At 39.6% G+C, this 19,799-nt stretch overlaps 3 protein-coding genes across 5 annotated transcripts in view; 1 reads left to right on the forward strand and 2 right to left on the reverse strand.

Moving 5' to 3' along the window:
* The first annotated feature begins 6 nt into the window (after positions 1–6).
* EIF2B1 (eukaryotic translation initiation factor 2B subunit alpha) lies at positions 7–4,709 on the forward strand. Its single transcript, XM_085321155.1, has 9 exons — positions 7–54; positions 133–234; positions 338–474; positions 551–667; positions 1,169–1,281; positions 1,556–1,624; positions 2,631–2,706; positions 2,907–3,032; positions 3,404–4,709. The coding sequence occupies exons 1-9, from the start codon at positions 42–44 to the stop codon at positions 3,557–3,559; spliced, it is 909 nt and encodes a 302-aa protein (XP_085177281.1). The 5' UTR covers positions 7–41; the 3' UTR covers positions 3,560–4,709.
* On the reverse strand, positions 3,762–12,956 carry DDX55 (DEAD-box helicase 55). 2 transcript variants are annotated; one of them, XM_085321154.1, is made up of 15 exons: positions 12,786–12,956; positions 12,412–12,462; positions 12,236–12,322; positions 11,557–11,648; positions 11,371–11,433; positions 10,484–10,633; positions 10,122–10,311; positions 9,433–9,515; positions 8,885–9,016; positions 7,665–7,757; positions 6,851–6,965; positions 5,940–6,108; positions 4,992–5,284; positions 4,718–4,859; positions 4,259–4,312 (listed from the first exon to the last, which is right to left on the reverse strand). In XM_085321154.1, the coding sequence occupies exons 1-14, from the start codon at positions 12,891–12,893 to the stop codon at positions 4,731–4,733; spliced, it is 1,755 nt and encodes a 584-aa protein (XP_085177280.1). In that variant the 5' UTR covers positions 12,894–12,956; the 3' UTR covers positions 4,259–4,312; positions 4,718–4,730. The 2 variants fall into 2 exon arrangements, with proteins under 2 accessions (XP_085177279.1, XP_085177280.1); XM_085321153.1 differs by lacking the exon at positions 4,718–4,859 and having other exon boundaries at positions 3,762–4,312; positions 12,786–12,955.
* Positions 12,957–13,420: 464 nt separating this feature from the next.
* TMED2 (transmembrane p24 trafficking protein 2) overlaps positions 13,421–19,799 on the reverse strand; it is a 6,832-nt gene continuing 453 nt past the window's right edge. The window contains exons 2-5 of one of the 2 annotated variants that reach the window (XM_085321048.1): positions 18,362–18,554; positions 17,923–17,943; positions 15,969–16,076; positions 13,421–14,925 (exon numbers count right to left, since the gene is read on the reverse strand). In XM_085321048.1, coding sequence (XP_085177174.1) covers positions 14,801–14,925; positions 15,969–16,076; positions 17,923–17,943; positions 18,362–18,554 — 447 coding nt within the window. In that variant the 3' untranslated portion in view covers positions 13,421–14,800. The remainder of the gene's footprint in view (positions 14,926–15,968; positions 16,077–17,922; positions 17,944–18,361; positions 18,555–19,799) is intronic. The other variant, XM_085321049.1, reaches the window with a different exon arrangement.

The raw sequence follows: 19,799 nt of genomic DNA on the forward strand, positions 1-19,799 counted from the left end.
GCGGGGCGGGGGGGGCCGGCGGGGAGCGGAGCGCCGCGGCCATGAGCACGGAGGGTAACGGCGGGTGCGGGGCGGTGGGGAGGGCGCGGGGGGGCGGCCGCGCCGGACCTGACGGCCGCCTTCGCCTCGCAGATCTGATCGAGACCTTCCGGGCGCAGCTGAGGGACGACCCCGACGTGTCCTCGGCCGTGGCTGCCATCCGCGCGCTGCTGGGCTTCCTCAAGCAGGACCGAGGTGGGCCTGGGCCCCCCTCCCCTTCCCGCCCCGGGGCTCCCCGCGACCAGGCCCGTGTCGGGGAGCCCCGGGCCTGCCCTCACCCCGCGCCCCCCATCCCCAGGCGAGACCATCCAGGGCCTGCGGAAGAGCCTGCGGACCGCCATCGACACGCTGTCCCGCGTGGACTCCTCGGTGGCCGTGTCCTCTGGCGGGGAGCTCTTCCTGCGCTTCATCAGCCTCACCTCGCTGGAGTACTCCGTAAGGGCAGCGTCCTCCCGCCTCCCCTCCCAGCCCCCCTCGCCCGCCTCACCGCGGGCTTCGCTCTGCTTTCCAGGACTACTCCAAGTGCAAGGAGATCATGATCGAGCGAGGGGAGATCTTCCTCAGGAAGGTCTCCCTGTCGAGGAACAAGATCGCCAAGCTCTGCCACCCCTTCATCAGAGATGGTGCTGTAAGTAGGCCGAGGCCGGGTCGCTCTCCTGTGGGTGCTCTGCTGCTTCCAGCGATGGGGGAAATGGGGGAACTGAAGGGGAGTGACATTTATTAGCATCCATTTATGACAGTGTTGTCTGATGGTGGCTTTTGTGGATACACAAGCATAACATCACCTCACCGCTTTAATTTCTAACACTTTTCCCCTCCCCCTACATCCATTTCTATGCAAACCAGCATTAATTTGTGGCCTACTTCTAAGAGATGCTGGGAATAACAACATGAACTTTCCACTGAAAGTATTAGTTCTCATCTCTTGGCAGCATCAAGGCTTCTGCATAAAGTCCAGCTCAGAGTGGTTTGCTGTCCTATAATTTGTACAATACAAGTGAACAAATGACGTACAGTATTATTTAAAGTTGATGGATAGTTGTGTGTAGTAACATCCATGATACCACAATAAAAAACAAAGGTTCTGCAAAGCTCAGCAAAAAGTAATATTTGTTTTTTTTTTTGACAGCGAATATTGACACATGCCTACTCAAGAGTGGTCCTCAGAGTGTTAGAAGCAGCTGTTGAATCAAAGAAGCGATTCAGCATTTATGTCACCGAATCACAGCCAGATCAAGCAGGGCAAGTGCACATTAATTTGGGGCTTTATCTATCAGCCAGCAACAAATCTGTCATATCTTAACAAAAGCTAAGTTTGTTTGCATCATTTTAAAGGGTAACTATATCACTAATGATGTCACATTATTCTGTCTATTTTGCCTTAGGGGGAACATCACAATCCAAAACTAGTGGCAAGGGAACATGGGCAGTCATGAGTTTCCGTTCTTCAGGCAATATTTTTCTAGTATTGTCTTTAAACAAAGACTTTTAAGCTTCAAACATGCTATTTTCATAGGCAAAAAATGGCAAAAGCCCTGAGGAAGCTGAACATTCCTGTGACTGTGATTCTAGATGCTGCAGTTGGGTAAGTCTGATCATTACATCTTAACATTGTTCACCTCAATTTTACTTTGACAGTGTTACATATATTCCTAGAAGTGTGTTCAAAGCACAGAGGTGGTTACTTAGTCTGTCACAGTCACCAAACAAGCTAAACAAGTTAATCCTTTTGATGCACAGTTAGGAGAATACGCCTGCTAAAAATACTCCTAAAATATGCTGATATTTGCATATTAGAATGAAGACTGAAGTCAGGCCTAAGCATAGGATTTGGGGATATATGGAAAAAAAGAACTGAGGTGCTGTGCAAAAAGGCTACCTTTTTTTCTAATTTATATACAGTAAGCACTATCTTTTTTTAAGCTAATTGCTAAGTTACTACTGCGTAGTAGTAAACGCAAATAGCAAATACAAGTAGCAAACACAAAATATAAGAACTTTTATAAATCTAAACCCCAGTCCTTACATTACTGCCAAATACATGTCAGACTGCCTCCAAGATAAGAATACATATCAGTGTGATTACTAACACAGCTGTAATCTAATGAAGAGTTGGCTTGACCAGACAATATGCAAGTGTTGTGTAATACATTAAATCTCTCCTCTGCAGAATGCTTAGTTGATGGTTTGCTTTTTAGATCTGTAGTTCCAATGAATAATACATGTTGGGGGGATGTAAAGAAAGGTAGACAAGTTTCTGGCCAAGGATATTACAATGCAGAGTTAAGCTTCACAGTGTAGTTAGTATCTTATTGAGATACCTGTGTTCTTGTAGCTAGATTACCCGTAGTCAGATTCAACTTCTCCAAGCCTTTCCACAATTGCCAAGGTTAGGTATGACTGGAGAAAACATAGTTATTGAATATTCCTGCTTGGGAAGCAGAGGAAAGCTCATTAGAAGGATATGTAACAGCAGGTTTGCTTGCCTAGGTAGCTAGGACTAGTTCAGAAAAAAAGAACAATTGTTTGCATTACTAATTCCTGCTATGTTTAATAAGTCATGGCTCTCTTTCCCCCCTCCCTTCAAACAGCTACATTATGGAAAAAGTGGACCTGGTGTTAGTTGGTGCTGAAGGTGTAGTTGAAAGCGGAGGAATTATTAACAAGGTAATAGGTAGTGAATTTATTACATTATTCTGTAAACTCTAGATTCTTGGTGTTTGGTTTCTTTGAAGCTTTCAGGGCTTTTTCAAAAATCTTTTCTATTTGGACATTATCCAAGAAAAGTCTCTTTCTTTGTGGAAACATTACTACATTCTCTCACACTAGCACTGAATCTGCATATTGTTTTCCATCTGTCTCCACAGATTGGCACTAATCAGATTGCTGTGTGCGCCAAAGCTCAGAATAAGCCATTCTATGTTGTAGCAGAAAGTTTCAAATTTGTAAGACTTTTCCCTCTAAATCAGCAGGATGTTCCAGACAAGTTTAAGGTAAGAGAAATTCAGCTAAGATGCACACCTACATATCTATGAATATTTTTTTTTCTGAGGATGTCTTAACTTATCTGGATTTCTCTAGTATATATAATATCTAACATTTAGTTTCTAAAGGAGTTCTTTTGGGGCACAGGAGCAGCAGAGGGGAAGAAACAGCTAAATCGAGACATTTCAGCACTACAGATTATATTCCATACAGAATATAACAGTTGAGGCCAAGAAAGCCCTAGCCTGTGCCTCATTTATAGCAACTGACTTCTTTCAGTGATATATCAAATAGCTGCTCAAGACTAGCTCTGCCCTTGCCCAGAAGAGGTTTTCAGCTTGCAGTTGTGTGGTAACCAATGGTCTCTGTTTTTTTCTAGTACAAAGCAGACACTCTGAAAACAAGTCAAAACCTAACAGAGGAGCATCCCTGGATTGACTACACGTCACCATCACTGATCACATTACTCTTTACAGACCTAGGAGTATTGACTCCATCAGCTGTCAGTGATGAACTTATTAAACTTTATCTGTAACAAAGACAGACTCAGTATACAGAATGTATTATTACCTTCTTCAATGGCCATCACAGCAGTAAGAACTTGAAAGATGATGTAAGTTATATGACCATAGTAAGGAGAAGACAGTTGACTGATGTAACAAGCAGCCTCCTTGAATTTTTAAGGCAAAACATCACATATGAATGGACCACTGTTTTAAAAAAAATGTTGCTACAGCTTCTAAAGGCTTTAAATAATTTATTTAAAGGGTGGAATGTTTTGATATTGTAAAATAAAATATCTTACTGTGTTTTCAAACTCATTCTGAGGTATGCTCTGACTTACTGGTCTGGGACAGATGTGATACCTGCCTGAACAGAACAAAACTGAAGTGCACAAAGATCCTGCTAACGGAAATCTGATGCTCCTCGCACACTGTACAAGAGCAGTGTTTTTAGGTTTGTTCTTAACTGCAGGCATGTTTGTACTTCCACTGAAATATTTATGGAAGCCAGGTCTCTTATAGGAAAAGTTATCAGTTGTTCTCTGTATTATTATTTTGTTATAAAAATACGGTTTTATTGAAATAGCATTTTAAAGAGGCTGGTTGACAGTCTTGTTCTAATCTTCAGACTCCAAGTCAGACGCAGTTTCTGCTTTGAGTCTACTTTGGCTGCCTGTTAGTCTCTTTTCAAACTCTTCCTCACTAATTTTGCCCTTCTTTAATCTTTTCAAGAGTCTGGTGTCATTCAGCAGCTCCTCCATGTCCTCATCTTCAATATCAGAGCCCTGTTGACAGTTGAAAAACAACAATTAAACAGCTGAACACCCAGAAGTGCCCTTCCTAGTTGACTAGTACCAGTTCTTCTATTAGTTGTCATCTATTGCTATCCTATATTCATTAATAATTTTATACTGTGACTCATTTGAGAATAATTTAATACAGTTGCAAAGCAGATAGAAAACAGGACACAAGCATTGCTAAAGGTTAAAAATGCTCTATTAGTAGCAGAATGAGTGAATGAAGGACAGTAAGAAAAGCATTAATTAGATGATAGGCTTTTTCTAACGTTTATTCCTACATAATAGTAAAATGTTCCCAAGGAAATTCTGGGCTTAGAGTAAAAGGAATCGAAAGTGCATGGTCTTCTAAATAAACAGTATCTTTCTTCAGTTAAAAAGTAAAGTGCTCACCGGGGTGTTTCTTCTATTGCTGTTCTTTGCCTGTACTGGATTCTACAAGCCATGGGGTTTGAATTCTCACAGTATACATCGTGCTTCCCCCACCACACACACACCCACCAGGGGAGGTTTTACAACAGTGCCTATAGGGGTCCTAGAACGTCAATGCAGACAGTCAGCAATTCTGCAGTGCACCCAGCTCCTGTCAAACTAAAATCCTATTGCTTTTTGCCTTTTGAAAGCATGTTGCAATGGCATGCAGTTTAATAGAATGGTCAGAGTTTACCTCTTCACGCTTCCTTTTAGCTGTTGCTTTCTTTTTCTTTTCCCTTTTGGCTTTTTGCTTTGACCAGGCCTTGTTCTTTATAAATTTCTTTTTCCCTCCATTTTCCTGTCTTTCCTTTCTTTGTTGTTCTAATTGGTTTTGTCTCTGTTTTTCTCTATTTTTATCCTTAAATGGAATGGAGTCTGTATTAACAGTGACTGGAATAAAGTCTGAAAAACATTTTCCTCTTAGTTCAGGCATCTTTGGCATCTTTAGCAAGGCAAAACCTTTGGCAAGACTAGCAAAATCCAGATCTGTTAAAATAAAGATTATAAAGTGAGTTTATTGCAGGAGAAAAAATTAGCCTAATTTAGCAAATCACAGAGAAAAATATTACTATACTGCTTACTTTCTACACTTAATACTCAAAACAAAATCACTCCTGTTCATGCTTAATGCTTTGTTCTCCCCAGCCCGTTCCGTAGAAAACTGAGATCCAGGACTTTCAAAAGAACTCTGTTTCCTAGAGGCGTGTTCAGGCTTTCAGAATGACTTGAAATGAGCTCATCTCATTTAATGAGCAATTAATTGCTCTTTGATTTCCAAAGGTGTAATTCAAGTCACAAAACAAAACAAAACAACAAAAAAAAAAAAACAGCAAGGACAAGAAAACATGACATTTTAGTGTGGGGGTTTTTGGTTGTGTTTTTTTTTTTGTTTGTTTGTTTGTCTGTTTGTTTTTTGGTAAAACGGGATATTCACCTTCCCTAAACAGAAGCCATTCATTCAGAATCAGGTAACATTCAACTCAGATGATGTCAAATACTGTCAGCATATGACATTGCAAAAAGTGGCTTTGAGAACAGGAATCAATACTTGTATCTTCTGCTCAGTAACACTATTTTTTGCTAAACCAAATACAGTATTCTGCAGAATAGTAAAATGATAATAGCCCCTGCTGAGAATTACCTTTTATTCGAAAGATCAAATTACATTCATGTTTGGCATAAGCCTGGATATAAGACACAAATGCTTTCATTCCTTTCTCAAACACAGCTCTGTCAGCTAGGGCCATCGACTTCAGTTTTGGAAGATGATTTAACACATTTCTCTGTGGTTTCATTTCCTGCATGGGACACTGAAAACCAAAACAAGAAATACAAAATTTTAGCTGAATGATTAAATACAAATTGTGAAGTTTCAAACACAAAGTTCTTCTCCAAATAATCTTCAGTGAGCTTGAGGGCAGGGTATTTCCCCCTAGTCCTTTTTTTTAAACACTTAGCTTACTTCCTTTCTCCTTACCCCCTCCTTTAGTTGGTCATTTCAACATTCCAGGCCTACAAACAGTTGTTCTAGCCTGGGAGAAGGGCTCCCACAATGCAGCTCAGAAGAGGCAAGACCTTCATTTAACACCTCATCAAGCTACATTCTCAACTGCAGACCTCTAGAGAATTTATAAAATTAATTCCATTAATGCAGGATCAGATAAGGGAATTGATCCAAGTTAGAAATAAACTTTTTTCTGGCAGGTTTATTTTTCAGCAGCACAGAGGGACAGCATAAGAAGTGGTGGTGCAGTGGAAGCCAGTATTGTGTTCCAGAAATGCTCAATCTATACCCTTGGAAAAATAATTTCCTTACTAGATGCATAATATGTTCCTCAGTAGCTAAAACAGGCAGCAACTGCAGTCTAACAAGTAGTTGAATGCAACAATTAATAAAAAGATCATCTTTTTTAATTATTTGCCTCTACTAAAATTTATGCATATGATCTTAAGCCCTATGAATTCCGATTTTAAAATTCCTATCACTGATCTTCTGGAGTCTGTTTGTCTCCTTACCCTTTCCTGCTTAGGGGAAAGGAAAAGTCTACTCACCTTTTGGTTGATTGAGAGAAAGTTAACATAAGACTCTTCCATGGGAAGCAAAAATACGAGTGCACTGCCTACGTTGCCAATCCGGGCTGTTCGACCACACCGATGCACAAAGGCACTGAAACATGACATAGAACTGGTTTAACAGATGTTCAGTTTGTTGTTAAAGTATTAGATAGTGAGTGAAAGGGCAAGTCCTATGGAATGAAAAATCCAGAGTGCTGGGTACTTTTGACCCAAACTAGTCATTTTAACAATTAACAGGAATCACTGAAATACAACACAACAGATACGTAACAGTCCCACTCTCAATTCTCAGGAATGTGTACTAAAACAAGGTGCATCTCGCTTGGGATGGGGGAGTTTTAGGCAAGTTTAGGAAGAATTAATGCAATGAATTTAAAATGCAAGGAAAAGCTCATTTCATTTAAGCTTTCAATGTACCATCCCTGAACAGCTGTGTTTGCTTTCATCTCTACTCTCATTCACCCTAGTATCTCACCTCCCATTACTTCTTTTATTCTCATACAATCCCTTACAGTGGAGAGTCTCCTTCTACAAATATAAGTGGTGAAAGCCATTTTAATTAACCCATTTGACGCTTGTATGTGTAACACATGTAAGTGACATTAAAATCATATCAATTACAACAAAATTGCCATGTTCCAGTCTCCCTTGTTCATGTACTGTGTGTTTGTTCAGACTTTCAGGCAGAGAGTAAACGTGTTTTCTACAGTAGTATGTTCCCAATTTATATTTGAACAGTACAGTAACATGAGCAGAAGCAGAGTAAAGGTTCTAAGATGTAAAATTGTACCTTGCACTGCTAGGTGGATCATACTGTAAAACCCAGTGTACTTCTGGAATGTCTATGCCACGGGCCATCACATCAGTGCAAACTAAAATGCCACTAGGAAGAAGATAAAGCATGCTTTCATTAAACTGTCGCTTAGTGAGATGTACCAGTCTCCCCACAACTGTGCATTATGCAACCATGCTGGAAAATGAGGAACAAAATGTTTTAAAATATTCATGTTCTGAAAGGAAACAACGAACCATAAGCTAGTTACAGCTTTCACCACATAAAAATTCTAGATAACATTACAAAAAAGGAATGTGGTTTATGAAGGAGCAAACATACCACTTAAAAAAAATCAATTCCTTACTACAAGTTCTATTTTAATTCACCATTTGCATTCACCACAGCTGATACAAATACTATAAATGTTTTAATAAAAGACCTAACAAGCTGACAGTTTGGGCATGTTAATTTTAAAAAGTTGCTCTTCCACTCTGTTGGTAATTCTTTCTTTTTAAATACAAAAAGCTAAAACTCAATTCCCATGCAATGAAAATGACAGCAAACAGAACCAGTTTCTCTTTACTGAGTATCCTGCAAAGTGACAAGGAATACTTTTCTGCAGGTAAAACACAGTATCATGTTGTCATATGCTCCATAACATGCTAATAGAATAAAATCTTGGGTTTCTAGTCTGGTCACCAGATATGAGAAGGTTACGTTCACTACCATCTCCCTTCTGACAGATACATTTATACTGCAAGCTAAAGTGGGATTGCAGCACACATCAGTACAGCGTGCCCACAGCAGCAGTGGGGATGCGCTTCACAGTGTGTAGGTTTGACTAGCAAGTGCAACACAAACTTTTGAGGAACTCCAGCTGCAGGATATCCATGTCCCTGCATCTTTCATGCTGCTACATGGATTATCTAAATTGGGCTGGACATGCTCCAGTCATATTTTCATTTTGTTTGGGATTATGCTTTGTGTACCTAAGCATAATTTACATCCTTTACAAATACATTGATTTCTCTCTCATTCAAAACCGTAGCACGATTATTATTTCCGATTTACATCATTTGCACTACCCTAACTCTGTAAGCAGTTAATTGTATCGTTCTCACCAGCACAACCCCACTCTTATGCACTTAAGTGGCACAAGCACATTGTCAGGCACAATTACACATCTCTTACTACTTTTTCTTTTAGCTGAGTTAAGTCTATTCATAGATTCTTACCCTGGGAGCTTCCGAAACTCAGTAAAAATCTTGTTGCGTTTGTGTTTCATTTTCCCATGAATGCACATTATTTTCACTTGTTTAATTAAGGATTCCAAAGCCTTCCCATAGTATTCCACACAGGCACATGTACTGTTGTAATAATAATAATAATAAAAAAGGCATACAAGCAAAAGCTTATGTGACATTTTTAATCTGATTTAGACAGTCATGCTAACGCAGTCAAAGATCTTTCAGAAATAGATACTATAGTCTATTTTTATTCAAAATAGGCACACCATTTTTATAATTAACATATAACTGTCTGCAACACCTTAAAATGCATATAAGATTCATATGGTCTGCTTAGTAAAGTACACTGCAATCCTCACTCAAAGCAATGATCAATTGCTTCTTAAACACCATGTTCTACAAGACAGCTGTTAAAAATCCATCTCCTTGTAAAATATAATACTCTGGGCCAAAGACTTTTCAACACTGAGCAGAGTTTTGGAATTTAAGTAATAAAACACTGCACTATTTTCACAACAAAACCCAAATGGAATTACCTGAAAAAGACCAGATGTTTTTCCTGTTTGTGTTGTCGAAGAAAATGCACCAACTGATTAAATTTTTCATCTGCTTTGCATATCTACACAACGCAAAAGAAAAAAAAAGGTTAAAAAAAGGATCCAATACAATGATTTGCCCATTCTCTCCATTCACTGGGGCTCATTTGTGCACTGATAGAGGCCTACTGACATAACATATTGATACTGATCATGTGTACCACAATACATCATACAGGGTATTACCCTTTTATCTGTATTAAGTAAAAATAAAAAATTAAGCTCCCAGTCCTCCCATTCCCAGCTGTAACACATTTCTTACGGTAATATCTCAGGTTTTCCCCAGTCTCTTCCCTAAAATAGCCAGATATCCCTCCCACATCCTCTCACTGTAAAGAAATTCAGGAGTCACAGAGCCGCAGCTAGTTTTGGGTTACGACACTTCCTGCCTGGTCAAACAGAACAGGCAACAAAACTCATACAGCAGCCAACAACACGGTTACTAATCTGGATCTTTCTCCTTAGCTTGGTTACTGATCTTCAGAGATCCTGCAAGAGCTTTGTATCTTTCAGACCTCTATGTCCTCTGTCAGTGAGGCCAAAATTGGCCAGGACTTAAAAAGTTATTGATGGGGTCAGAGAAAAGCAAGAAGGAATGACAGACTATCACAAAGCACAGAGGAACGCACCATGTAATAGTTCTCCAGGCGTGTTGGAGTTTTCTGAGTGTTGCTCGCTGCAACTCCCTTCTCCTTCACTGAGATGCGGACAGGATTCCGAAGACCTGCTCTCACCAGGTTCTCCACTTCTTGAGTCTGAGTTGCTGAGAACAGCCCTGTCCGTCTCTGCTTGGGCAAAAAGTCCAGAATGGCATTTAAACTGCAAGTAAGCACATATAAAACATAAATATCCCAACATTTCCCTCAAGTAGTTTAATCACTGCAACAAACCTAATTTTACAATTCAGTTGTAGGGCAGGCTCCTACATATAAATCTTCCATAAGCTAATTTAAAACTTCAGAAGTATTGCTGGAATGTATTATTTAAATACCTTGCTTCAAAGCCCATATCTAAAAGTCTGTCTGCTTCATCTAATACCAACACATCAAGTGACTTCACACAGCTTGCTAGATCCAGCCCATCCGCTTTTCTTCTGAAGAGATCTTCCAAGCGGCCTGGTGTAGCGACAATGATGTTCCCACTGTTTGTGATAAGGACACACAGAATTTTTTTAATTACGTAAGTTAACAATTCTGAGAGGGTGACTAATACAATTATCACACCATAAACCTGCACTTAAATTAATCGGTTGTTAGTGGATAATAATAATTAAAAAAAAAACAGTTTGCTACTACTAACCGTATTCACATTTCAGTTGCTTAGATACTATGTTGATTGGAATAAAACTCTCAGTTGAAAGCATATGATTTGTGGTACTACATATTTACAATATACTTAGCAGCTATAAAAAGCAATTGTCAGCTAAAAGAAATCCTTGGTACTTCCATGCAAAAGCCAGTGGCAAATAAGTGTATGTATTTTGCTTCAAAAAGTATCCATCAGTATCACCATAGAATACTTCAAAAATTTTTCAGCACCTCAGTCTTGATCTCATTAGAACCTACTCTTGGTACATTTACACCAAAAGGAGGCACTCAAAATATTAAGTGAAAACAGTTTTCAACTCACCATGCTGTACATCATTCTCCATCCAGAAAATATGTACTGATTTCACATACGATCCCTTCCTACTGTCTCATTACCTTCTCATTAAGTCACATCTAGCTCAAGGAAAAGAATCCACAACTACTTCAGCAGATGCTCTGACATACTTAAGCAGCACCATCAAATTTTAGGATGCTCTAACTTGAAAACTCTAGGGACTAGGAAAAAAAACAACTGAGAGGCATCAGTTGAAATTACTGACAATCAACTTACCCATGTTCTTTAAACTTTTCAACATCTTCCATAGGATTTCTACCACCAATTAAAAGAATCTGACTAAAACAAACAACAACAACAAACAGTAAGATTTGAGCCATCTTTGGTTTTTGCCAGTTTATGAATCACAGAAGTCCAAAGAAAAAAGGGTTGGTTGTCATCACAAGTCTAAAGTTCACCCACCTAAACTCAGGGAAGTGTTTTGTGAAATGCGATAGCACCTCATCAATTTGAATAGCTAGTTCTCTTGTTGGTGTGATAATTACAGCTCCAACCTGCATATGGTAAAAAAAAGAAAAAGGAAATTATGGAAAACGACAAAATAAAGATGTAGGCAAAATGGTCCCTTACAAGGTAAGCAAATATAAACCATGCTTATAAAACACTTCCAAAAGAAATGTAATGAAGTATACTGAATAACAAAACATCCGTGAAAGAGGTTTTAAATCAGCCTGCAAAATACCTATGCTCAAAGAACAGTATCTGATAATATTTGACTGCAAATAATAGTACAACTATTGTGTATATTAAAATGTATACAAAGTCAATAGATGCTAAAAAGCATCTGGTCACAGTCTCTTGTTTGCAGTATATCATATTTTATATTTTAAAACATTTTCCTAACAGCTCAGAAGCCAGTTTTGATTGTATCAAATATAAAACGGTAACTAAGTGCAAAGAAAGTACCCTATCATATTTTTCTAATTTTAAACAGTTTGTTAATGCTGTGCTAAACAGCTGAACAAGCAATGATTTTGTGTATGCAATTTTACTTATACATACTTTTACTGAAATCCTTAATTTTATCTATATATTAAAAAAAACATATTTAAACATTCAGAACTGAGGAACTTAATCTTACCTGCATTTTCTTTAATTTTTCTTCCCGTCTGAGAAGAATTTCTAGGATGGGAATAACAAATGCTAAAGTTTTGCCACTGCCAGTTACCTGCAAGAAGCAAAATAGAGTCACCCCTTTCTCAGACCCAGAAAGGGTAAAAACGAGGAAATCACTTGGAAAAAAAAGAAAATACTCACCGCTTCCGCAGCAACATCTTTATTACTCATAAAGAGAGGAATGGTGGCAGACTAACAAAAAAAAACAAGCAAAAACAGAAACAGCACGTGAGCAGTTGAACCTGGGCTCGTTTACTGACTAAACCTCACCGAGGCCAAGTGTCCCCCTCTACCCACCCGCCCCCGAGATAGCAAAGCTGTCGTGAACATAACCGAGCCGTGCTACTGATAGGAAAACCGAGCGCAGAGGCTTCGCCGGCTTTCGCAGCGAGCGACTGCTCCGGGCCAGGACCAGGCCCTTGGCACCGCCGGCCCCCTCGACCAGGCCTGGCTCTCCCGGCGCGGCTCGCACCTGCCCCGGGCCTTCCCTCCGCCGGGGAAGGGCGGCCCCTCACCTGCACGGGAGTCATGCGGGCGAAGCCGAGGCCGCGCAGCGCCCGCAGCACGCCCGGGCTCAGCGCCACGGGCAGCGAGGCCCAGCTGCCCTCCGTCACCGCCTCCATCTTGGGCGGCCGCGTCCGCCGCCCGCGGCGGGTCCGCCCGGAAACACGCGCCGCCCCGCGCCCGTTCCGCCCCGCGCCCGTTCCGCCCCGCGCCCGTTCCGCCCCGCGCCCGTTCCGCCCCGCGCCCGTTCCGCCCCGCGCCCGTTCCGCCCCTTTTTCGTGTCCTTTGGAGGAAAACGAGAGCGAACAAGCTGCGCACGACGAAGAGCTGCTCGCTATCGCCAAGTCCTGCTTCTAAAGCCCGCGCGCAGCAGCTCTGCCTTCCTTCTTCATTCGGCTGCACCCAAAGGGCACGTTTTAGCGCTTCCTAACACCGCAGGCACATCTGCGGGTCATACACGAGCCCCGTGACACGAGACCACGCCAAGCTGTAGATTTAGAATTACCTGCAATTCCTTCTACCACACAAAGGAGGACAGCACGTGAATGAATTCCTCATATCCGTTTTTCTAAGAAACATTTAAGTAACAGCTTTGAGTATTAAACAGCACATTCTTTAAAGCAAAGGAAAAAAGATACAAAGTTACTTTTCTTAAAGAATTTGTTTATTTATCGAACCTGGGTCATATTTAGATTCACAAGCAATTTTAAATGTACATCTTTTAATTCTATTTGAGTGTTTTTACACAAAAATATTGGCACACAACAGTTGCAATAAGGTGTAATAGCCACCTTTCTGAAGAACTGCTGCAAGTGTTCACCCAAGGTTGAAAAAACTTTACCTGGAACATGAAAACCTGTAACAAATTTTAAATTAATTGTATAAAACTGTTGTGTGTTACTTGTAGAGGCTCCCCCCTGGAAAAGACCCCACCCCACCCCCAAAATGATTACAACTAATATACATCAGTCACAACATAATCCTGGCTCAGCACCCACACCAGACACTTCTTTAATTTTTAAACCCATCATCAGATACCAAGAAAAGTAGCTTTATACAAAAACAAAAATCTACATGTGCCTGAAATAAAGAAAACACACCAGTATTTAGCATTATGCTAATTACAACCAGATAATGGCAGAGACTGCCACTTAACTTAAATACAAGGGCTGCATAGCATTGCAATAAACCCCTAGAACCATTAACCCTTTGGAATCAGGAATCCAGTTTTCCTGAACACTAATGCATTCTGCAATAGTGCCAACAGTCTGAGCTTTGGATCTGCAAAAACCAAAGGGTTAACTACTATTTGCCAAGACACTGCACACAATTGGCTTCAATATAAACCTGTGAAAAACTGAAAACTGTATGATGAACATTTGGTAATGAGCAGAGAGAATGTATTTTGATAACAACTATTTAATTAAAAAAAAACTTAGGAACAAGTTGATATAATTAAGATAGTTACTGAAGAAGTTTCTTTTAAACAGCAACTAGGTATGCATACTAGACTAGAAGTTGTCATCTGTCTTCTATTCCTTTTCAGAATAGAGTTCCAATTGTTCCTTCTTGGCAGTTTACATAAGTGAAAAGGGGATTATTTTGATTTCATAACACCTACTGCAGGGTTAAAGATGTCAAAAACGCCAACAGTCACATTAGGGCCTTGTACCGCTTCCCTAGATAGAACTGCAAGTACTTATGAAAACAGAAAAATAAAAAGTTAGAAAATGACATCAACATTGCTTATTACTACAGTTGAATTACAGCATTTGCAGCTTGCTTGGACCTCGCTTAGCATAGACTAGGCAGATTTTAGTGAAAAAAAATACGGCAATTAAGTGATGAGATTTTAGCACAGCTTTTGCTACAGAAGATATATAAAAACATTTCATTTTAACTAGGAAGGAACGTAAGCAAATAAGTTTTAAAGTTCAGTAAAGAGGGTTTAGAAACTAAATGACTTTTTTGTGACCAAGATGTTTGGTAGACAGTGAACTGAAATCCAGGATCAGGAAAAGTATTCTTAAACAACTCTTCGAACTTCAAAAAACCTCTTCAGATAGTAGATTTGTCCCAGTGTCATGGCAACTAGTACAAGAGCTTCAAAGAATGACCAAAGGACCACTCTGCTGTTTGTGTTGTCATTAACTGTTGGAAAGAAAATCCAAGTAAGTGACAATGCCTTCAGAACAAATCTAAAAAACTTTAGAAACCTGTGTCATCAAAATTGAAGTGCTGCACATAAGCTTCACACTTAGATCACTGATAATGTCTGCACCACAACAGCACAAATGTTGGAAAAGGACTCTGCAGTCCTAAAGATAAGAATTGATAGCTCATGGGCTTTTTTTTCCTCTGTTGAATCTCACGCTTCAAGGAATGGAAAGCTATTCAAGCAGCTACATTAACATCAACTATGGACACCCACTGCAGCATATTTTTGCATCCTGTCCATCTTCAAAAAGCCTGGACAGAATTGTACAATGGCCAACCAGAAGCCACTTCCTTTTTCAAGTAACAGTCACATTTTCAGGTCTCAAAGTCAAGTGGAGAAGCAAGAAAAGAAAACCAATCATTAGCTGCAGATATCCATCAATTCAAATTATTCAGGGGTCACTACTTAATATAATGTTGTATTTTCCTATTTTAAAAAAAAAAGGTCTTATTTTGCTTGCTGAGCTTCCACTAATGCACTCCTTACCTTAGCTCTCACAACTTTATTACAAGAAAAAAGTTGTATTTTAGAAAATGAGGACTGTGAGGTAACCACATTCTCTGCTAGGAAGTAACAGTAGCTCTGTTCTATTTCAACAAACTGTCTAAGACTTTGGCTCAATTATTAAGCCACACTGAATTCAAAGACAAAATAATAGTTCAGCCAAAGTCCACCACTGAAAATCATATCATTACTAATCACCTTCACGAATATGCCATTTATAAAAAACTATATCAACTTACAGCAATAAAGCAAAGATTATTTCGGGTAACAATCTTCATGACATGAGAGGTAAACCAGTTTAAAGAGAATTGCAAACGCTAACCATGTTCTTTATCGTATTGGCACGACTATCATAACTTGTTCTAAAGGTTTTTAGTAACTTGGAATAGTTTTCAAGGACTTGAACTTGAAAAATCATCATTTAAAGCGCATTTGGGAGATAGGAGAGTGTATTTAAATCAAAGACACATACTTGCTCTATGTATTCTCTCACGAACTTCCATGTATTCTTGTTCATGCTTTACAGCTGTCATGGCCACTGCTAACTCATTGATCATCTCTTCTAGCTTGTTCTGATGAGCTGAAGAATAATTCAAGAGGGATCAAAAATTTTGTTACTGACTCAAAAAAAACATTTCATTAAAATTGATAAACAGTTACAGTTAACTTCCTGCCACATAGGAAGTTCTGAAAAATGCAGTCTGTACACCTGAAAACTTTAGCCTTGCAGCAAAATTAAGTTTTGTTGTTGTTGTAGTATTCTTCCAAACGAGTCTCTATGGTATTTAATGATCAGGCAAATATCTTTCTCCACAACCAACTAGAAGACAGAGGATGCCGAAGTTAGAGGCAGTACAGACCACTTATTTCCAGTATGGGCACATCTCAAGAAAACAGAAGATAAAGACACATGATATCAATACTACACTAGTACCTACTTTGCCAGTATCTCCAATATGTTGCAAACAATTTAACATTACAGCTTTTACTAGTTGTTAAGCTTGCCAAAATAGAACAACTGAGAATTTAGCTTACGATCATGATGTTGGCAAACCAAGATGACTTTCTGAAGCAATATACTACGTATTGAGATCTTCCTTTTTAGTCAAGCACAGCATTCAGCAGAAACAATGCCAAAGGGGCCTAGAGGAGGGCAAGAACTGGCCTCAGGTTCTGGTATTGTCATGAAAGCAGAGGAGGAAAATAGCAAACCAATGACAGTGGAAACCTAGCTTGAGATAGCTCAGCAAATAGAAGGACCGAAGATCCAAGATTTAGTGATCTGACTGTCAATCACAGGCTCTTTTTAATACCTTCATGCTCAAAAGATTGTCCACTTAAAAAAATCTAAATTATTAAAGTAATTTGAGGTTTTCTAGCACCAAGATGCAAAAAACAATATGTATGTTGAAGGGACATATTGACTTTGAAGCTACTTTGTATCACAAGCTGAAAATAAAACTATTCAAAATATTTACCTGTTGTGGAAGAATCAGAAAGAGGACCAGATAATACAGCTGATACAAGTTACAATAATCTGAATAGTCTACTAATAGTTATTAACAGTTTACTTGCTTTATAATACAATACATTTCATGGCCATCTGGTCACTGCAATATGTGTTGCTTAGTAAGAGAGGACAATGCAGTTGCATGGATTATTTTAAGCCCACTGAAAAAAAATACTCTTAAAGAAAAGCATTTGCCTTAACAATCTAAAACCATATTAATATTCTTTACAACAGATATCATATACAAACTTAATCAAACATTTAATCAAGTCTTTTAAAAAAATCTCAAAAGTTAGGATTTGTTAAATATTTCAAGAAATATCAAGCACTCACTTCACACAATTACATACTTGCTAAAATAGAAAATGATTTATTGTCTTTCTAGCTACAGTTAGTGATTTCTAAATAAAACTTTAGAGCTTGTTAACCAATTCAATCATTTATTTTACAGCAAATGACGTTTCAACTCTTTCCCTTGAAACATTACTGTGAATTCATAACCTAAAAGCAGCAGCCTGTTGCCTCCAAAAGGCCTCAATTACCCAACATCTACTTTAGCAGTAGAAAGCAAACACCACCTAAAATATCTAATGTTCCTGGATGTTCAGTGCTTTAGTTCAACTCCACCTAGAACTCCTGCTCATGTCTTCTGCTAGCCATAATCAATCATCTGAAGACAAACCATCGTGGACAGTTCAAGCACCTGATCCCCAGAGCTGCTAGGTATCTAAACCTCTTAGTGGAAGCTTGCAGGTGCTCAGCATCGCTCATAATCAGACCTTTTATGTAGTTTATTAAAAAGACATTCTCATGCTACAAACAGATGTTAAAGAGAAAAAGCAGACGTTAGATGTTAGTGAATAAACAAATGCACAAGACAAGATGCTAATGAGCTTTCAAAAAGCAATACACATACCATCCCAGGTATCTCCACCACCTAGAGAAAAGTGTAAGAGATGAACACAAGTACAGGACAAAAGGCTGCAGATAAAACAGTAACTTACATGGCTAAGAGAAAATTTATATATTAGCACATTTATCAAAGAGCTCAGCTAATCCATGTAGTAATCTACATACTGCTGAGCAAACTAGAAATCAGAGAACGAAACTGAGGAAAAGACTAAAGGATGAAAGCATTAGTTTCTGCTGATAGCTGAGTGATTCCCTGGTGCTTTTGCATTAAGTTGTGTAATGACATCTAAAAACATCCATATCCATTTTAGCTGTGCAAGAAAACAGCTAACTAGACAGGCTGTTCCTAGAAACAGGAATTCTGAAAACTCTAGTCAAGTTCCAAAGTCATGCATGAAAAGCTCTCAAGCCAGAGCTAAGTTCTTTTCAGGAGTTTTCCTCACCTTCTGTCTCCATGTCCTGCCCCTTTGGAGCTTCCCCAATATCAATAGTGAACATCACTATCTTGGGAGTCATGGTGGACATCCTGTTACTAAAGCAAAACTTGTAAGTTCCATCCATGTGGGCAGCAAATGTGTATTTTCCACTGGACTCTCGATCACCTTTATAAATCCCTTTATTATCAGGCCCTGTAATCTGGATGAGAATAAAATATCATTTATTTAATTTAAGATAAGGTTTTTAAATGCAACATTACAGTACTGCATGCATATTCTGAAGTTATCCAGTCAGACTTAACAATAACATCTGTAATCTGATCGCCTCTGTATCTTCCCTCCCACAGCCCAAAAGCAGTGCTGCATTTTTCCACCTAGGAATCTTTTTTTAAAGCAATCTCTTGGTAAAGGTATGTGAAAGCCTCTCTTACTGGCCAAAATCTACTTTTCTTCCATAGTCAAGATAAAAAGCATTCAAGAACAAGCAAACCACAATCTACCTACAGCTCTGGCTGTTAGCCAAATGAATAACTGCAGGGGAAACCTTATCTCTGATGTTTGAAGGAAAACAAAATGGGTGAAAAAAATATTTCTCCAGTATGTCAATACTTCTTCAGGCATACAATTGTGTATTGTTGCAGTTGCCATCTCAGATGGAGACAAAGCAATGCGTGCTCAGGGGATCTTAGGGCTTCCACTCCAAGAGGTCACCAAATCCAGCTGCTGACACTGAAACACAATTTCATAGCTTCCCGACTTTCTTTCCTGTATCAAAATGGTGCATAGTTTTACATTATTCTATCTGATCTCAGAGACAATTCTCACATGGTTAAGTCACACTAGTGAAACAATTATCTAGTGTTTACCAAGATGAATGAAGTTTTTATTATTCTCTTACTGATTTGATTTCTTATTGAAGGAAAGGACTTACAACTTTTAGGATATCGACTTGCCTAAACAAGGTAACACCTTTTGAGTCAAAAAAGAGGCATCACTCCCAGAAAACAAAAAACAAACAAAAAAAAACAAAAAAGACACCATTCTGTAAAGAGCAACCCTGTTCATTCTCCCCACCAGCAAAAAGTTTGTTTTAACTAGACTATGCCGAATGGAATAAGGAAGAAAATTCCAAGAGAACAGCTCTAGAAACGGAGCAAGAGGAAAGAGGTTTTCCTTCCCCAGCGCCTTCCGCCGAAATAGCAGAAATGACGAGCGGTTACCCCCGGGCACCGCAACTGCCAAAAGCGGCACCTCATCCTCTTCGAGGCAGTGCAGGCCGCCCAGGGGCCGCGGTGCGAGCCGGGGCGGGAGCCCTTCGGCGCCGCAGGCCGGCGGCGGGCGCTCCCCAAACTTCGCGGGCCGCTCGAGCCACGCTCGAGTCAGTCTCTACCGCGCACCTCGGCAGTGCAGCCTCCCCCCTCCCTCCGCCGCCTCCTCCGCGCGC

The sequence above is a fragment of the Rhea americana genome, unplaced genomic scaffold, assembly GCF_003343005.1.
Source record: "Rhea americana isolate MKP2758 unplaced genomic scaffold, rheAme1 scaffold_68, whole genome shotgun sequence".
NCBI classification, from domain to species: Eukaryota; Metazoa; Chordata; class Aves; order Rheiformes; family Rheidae; genus Rhea; species Rhea americana.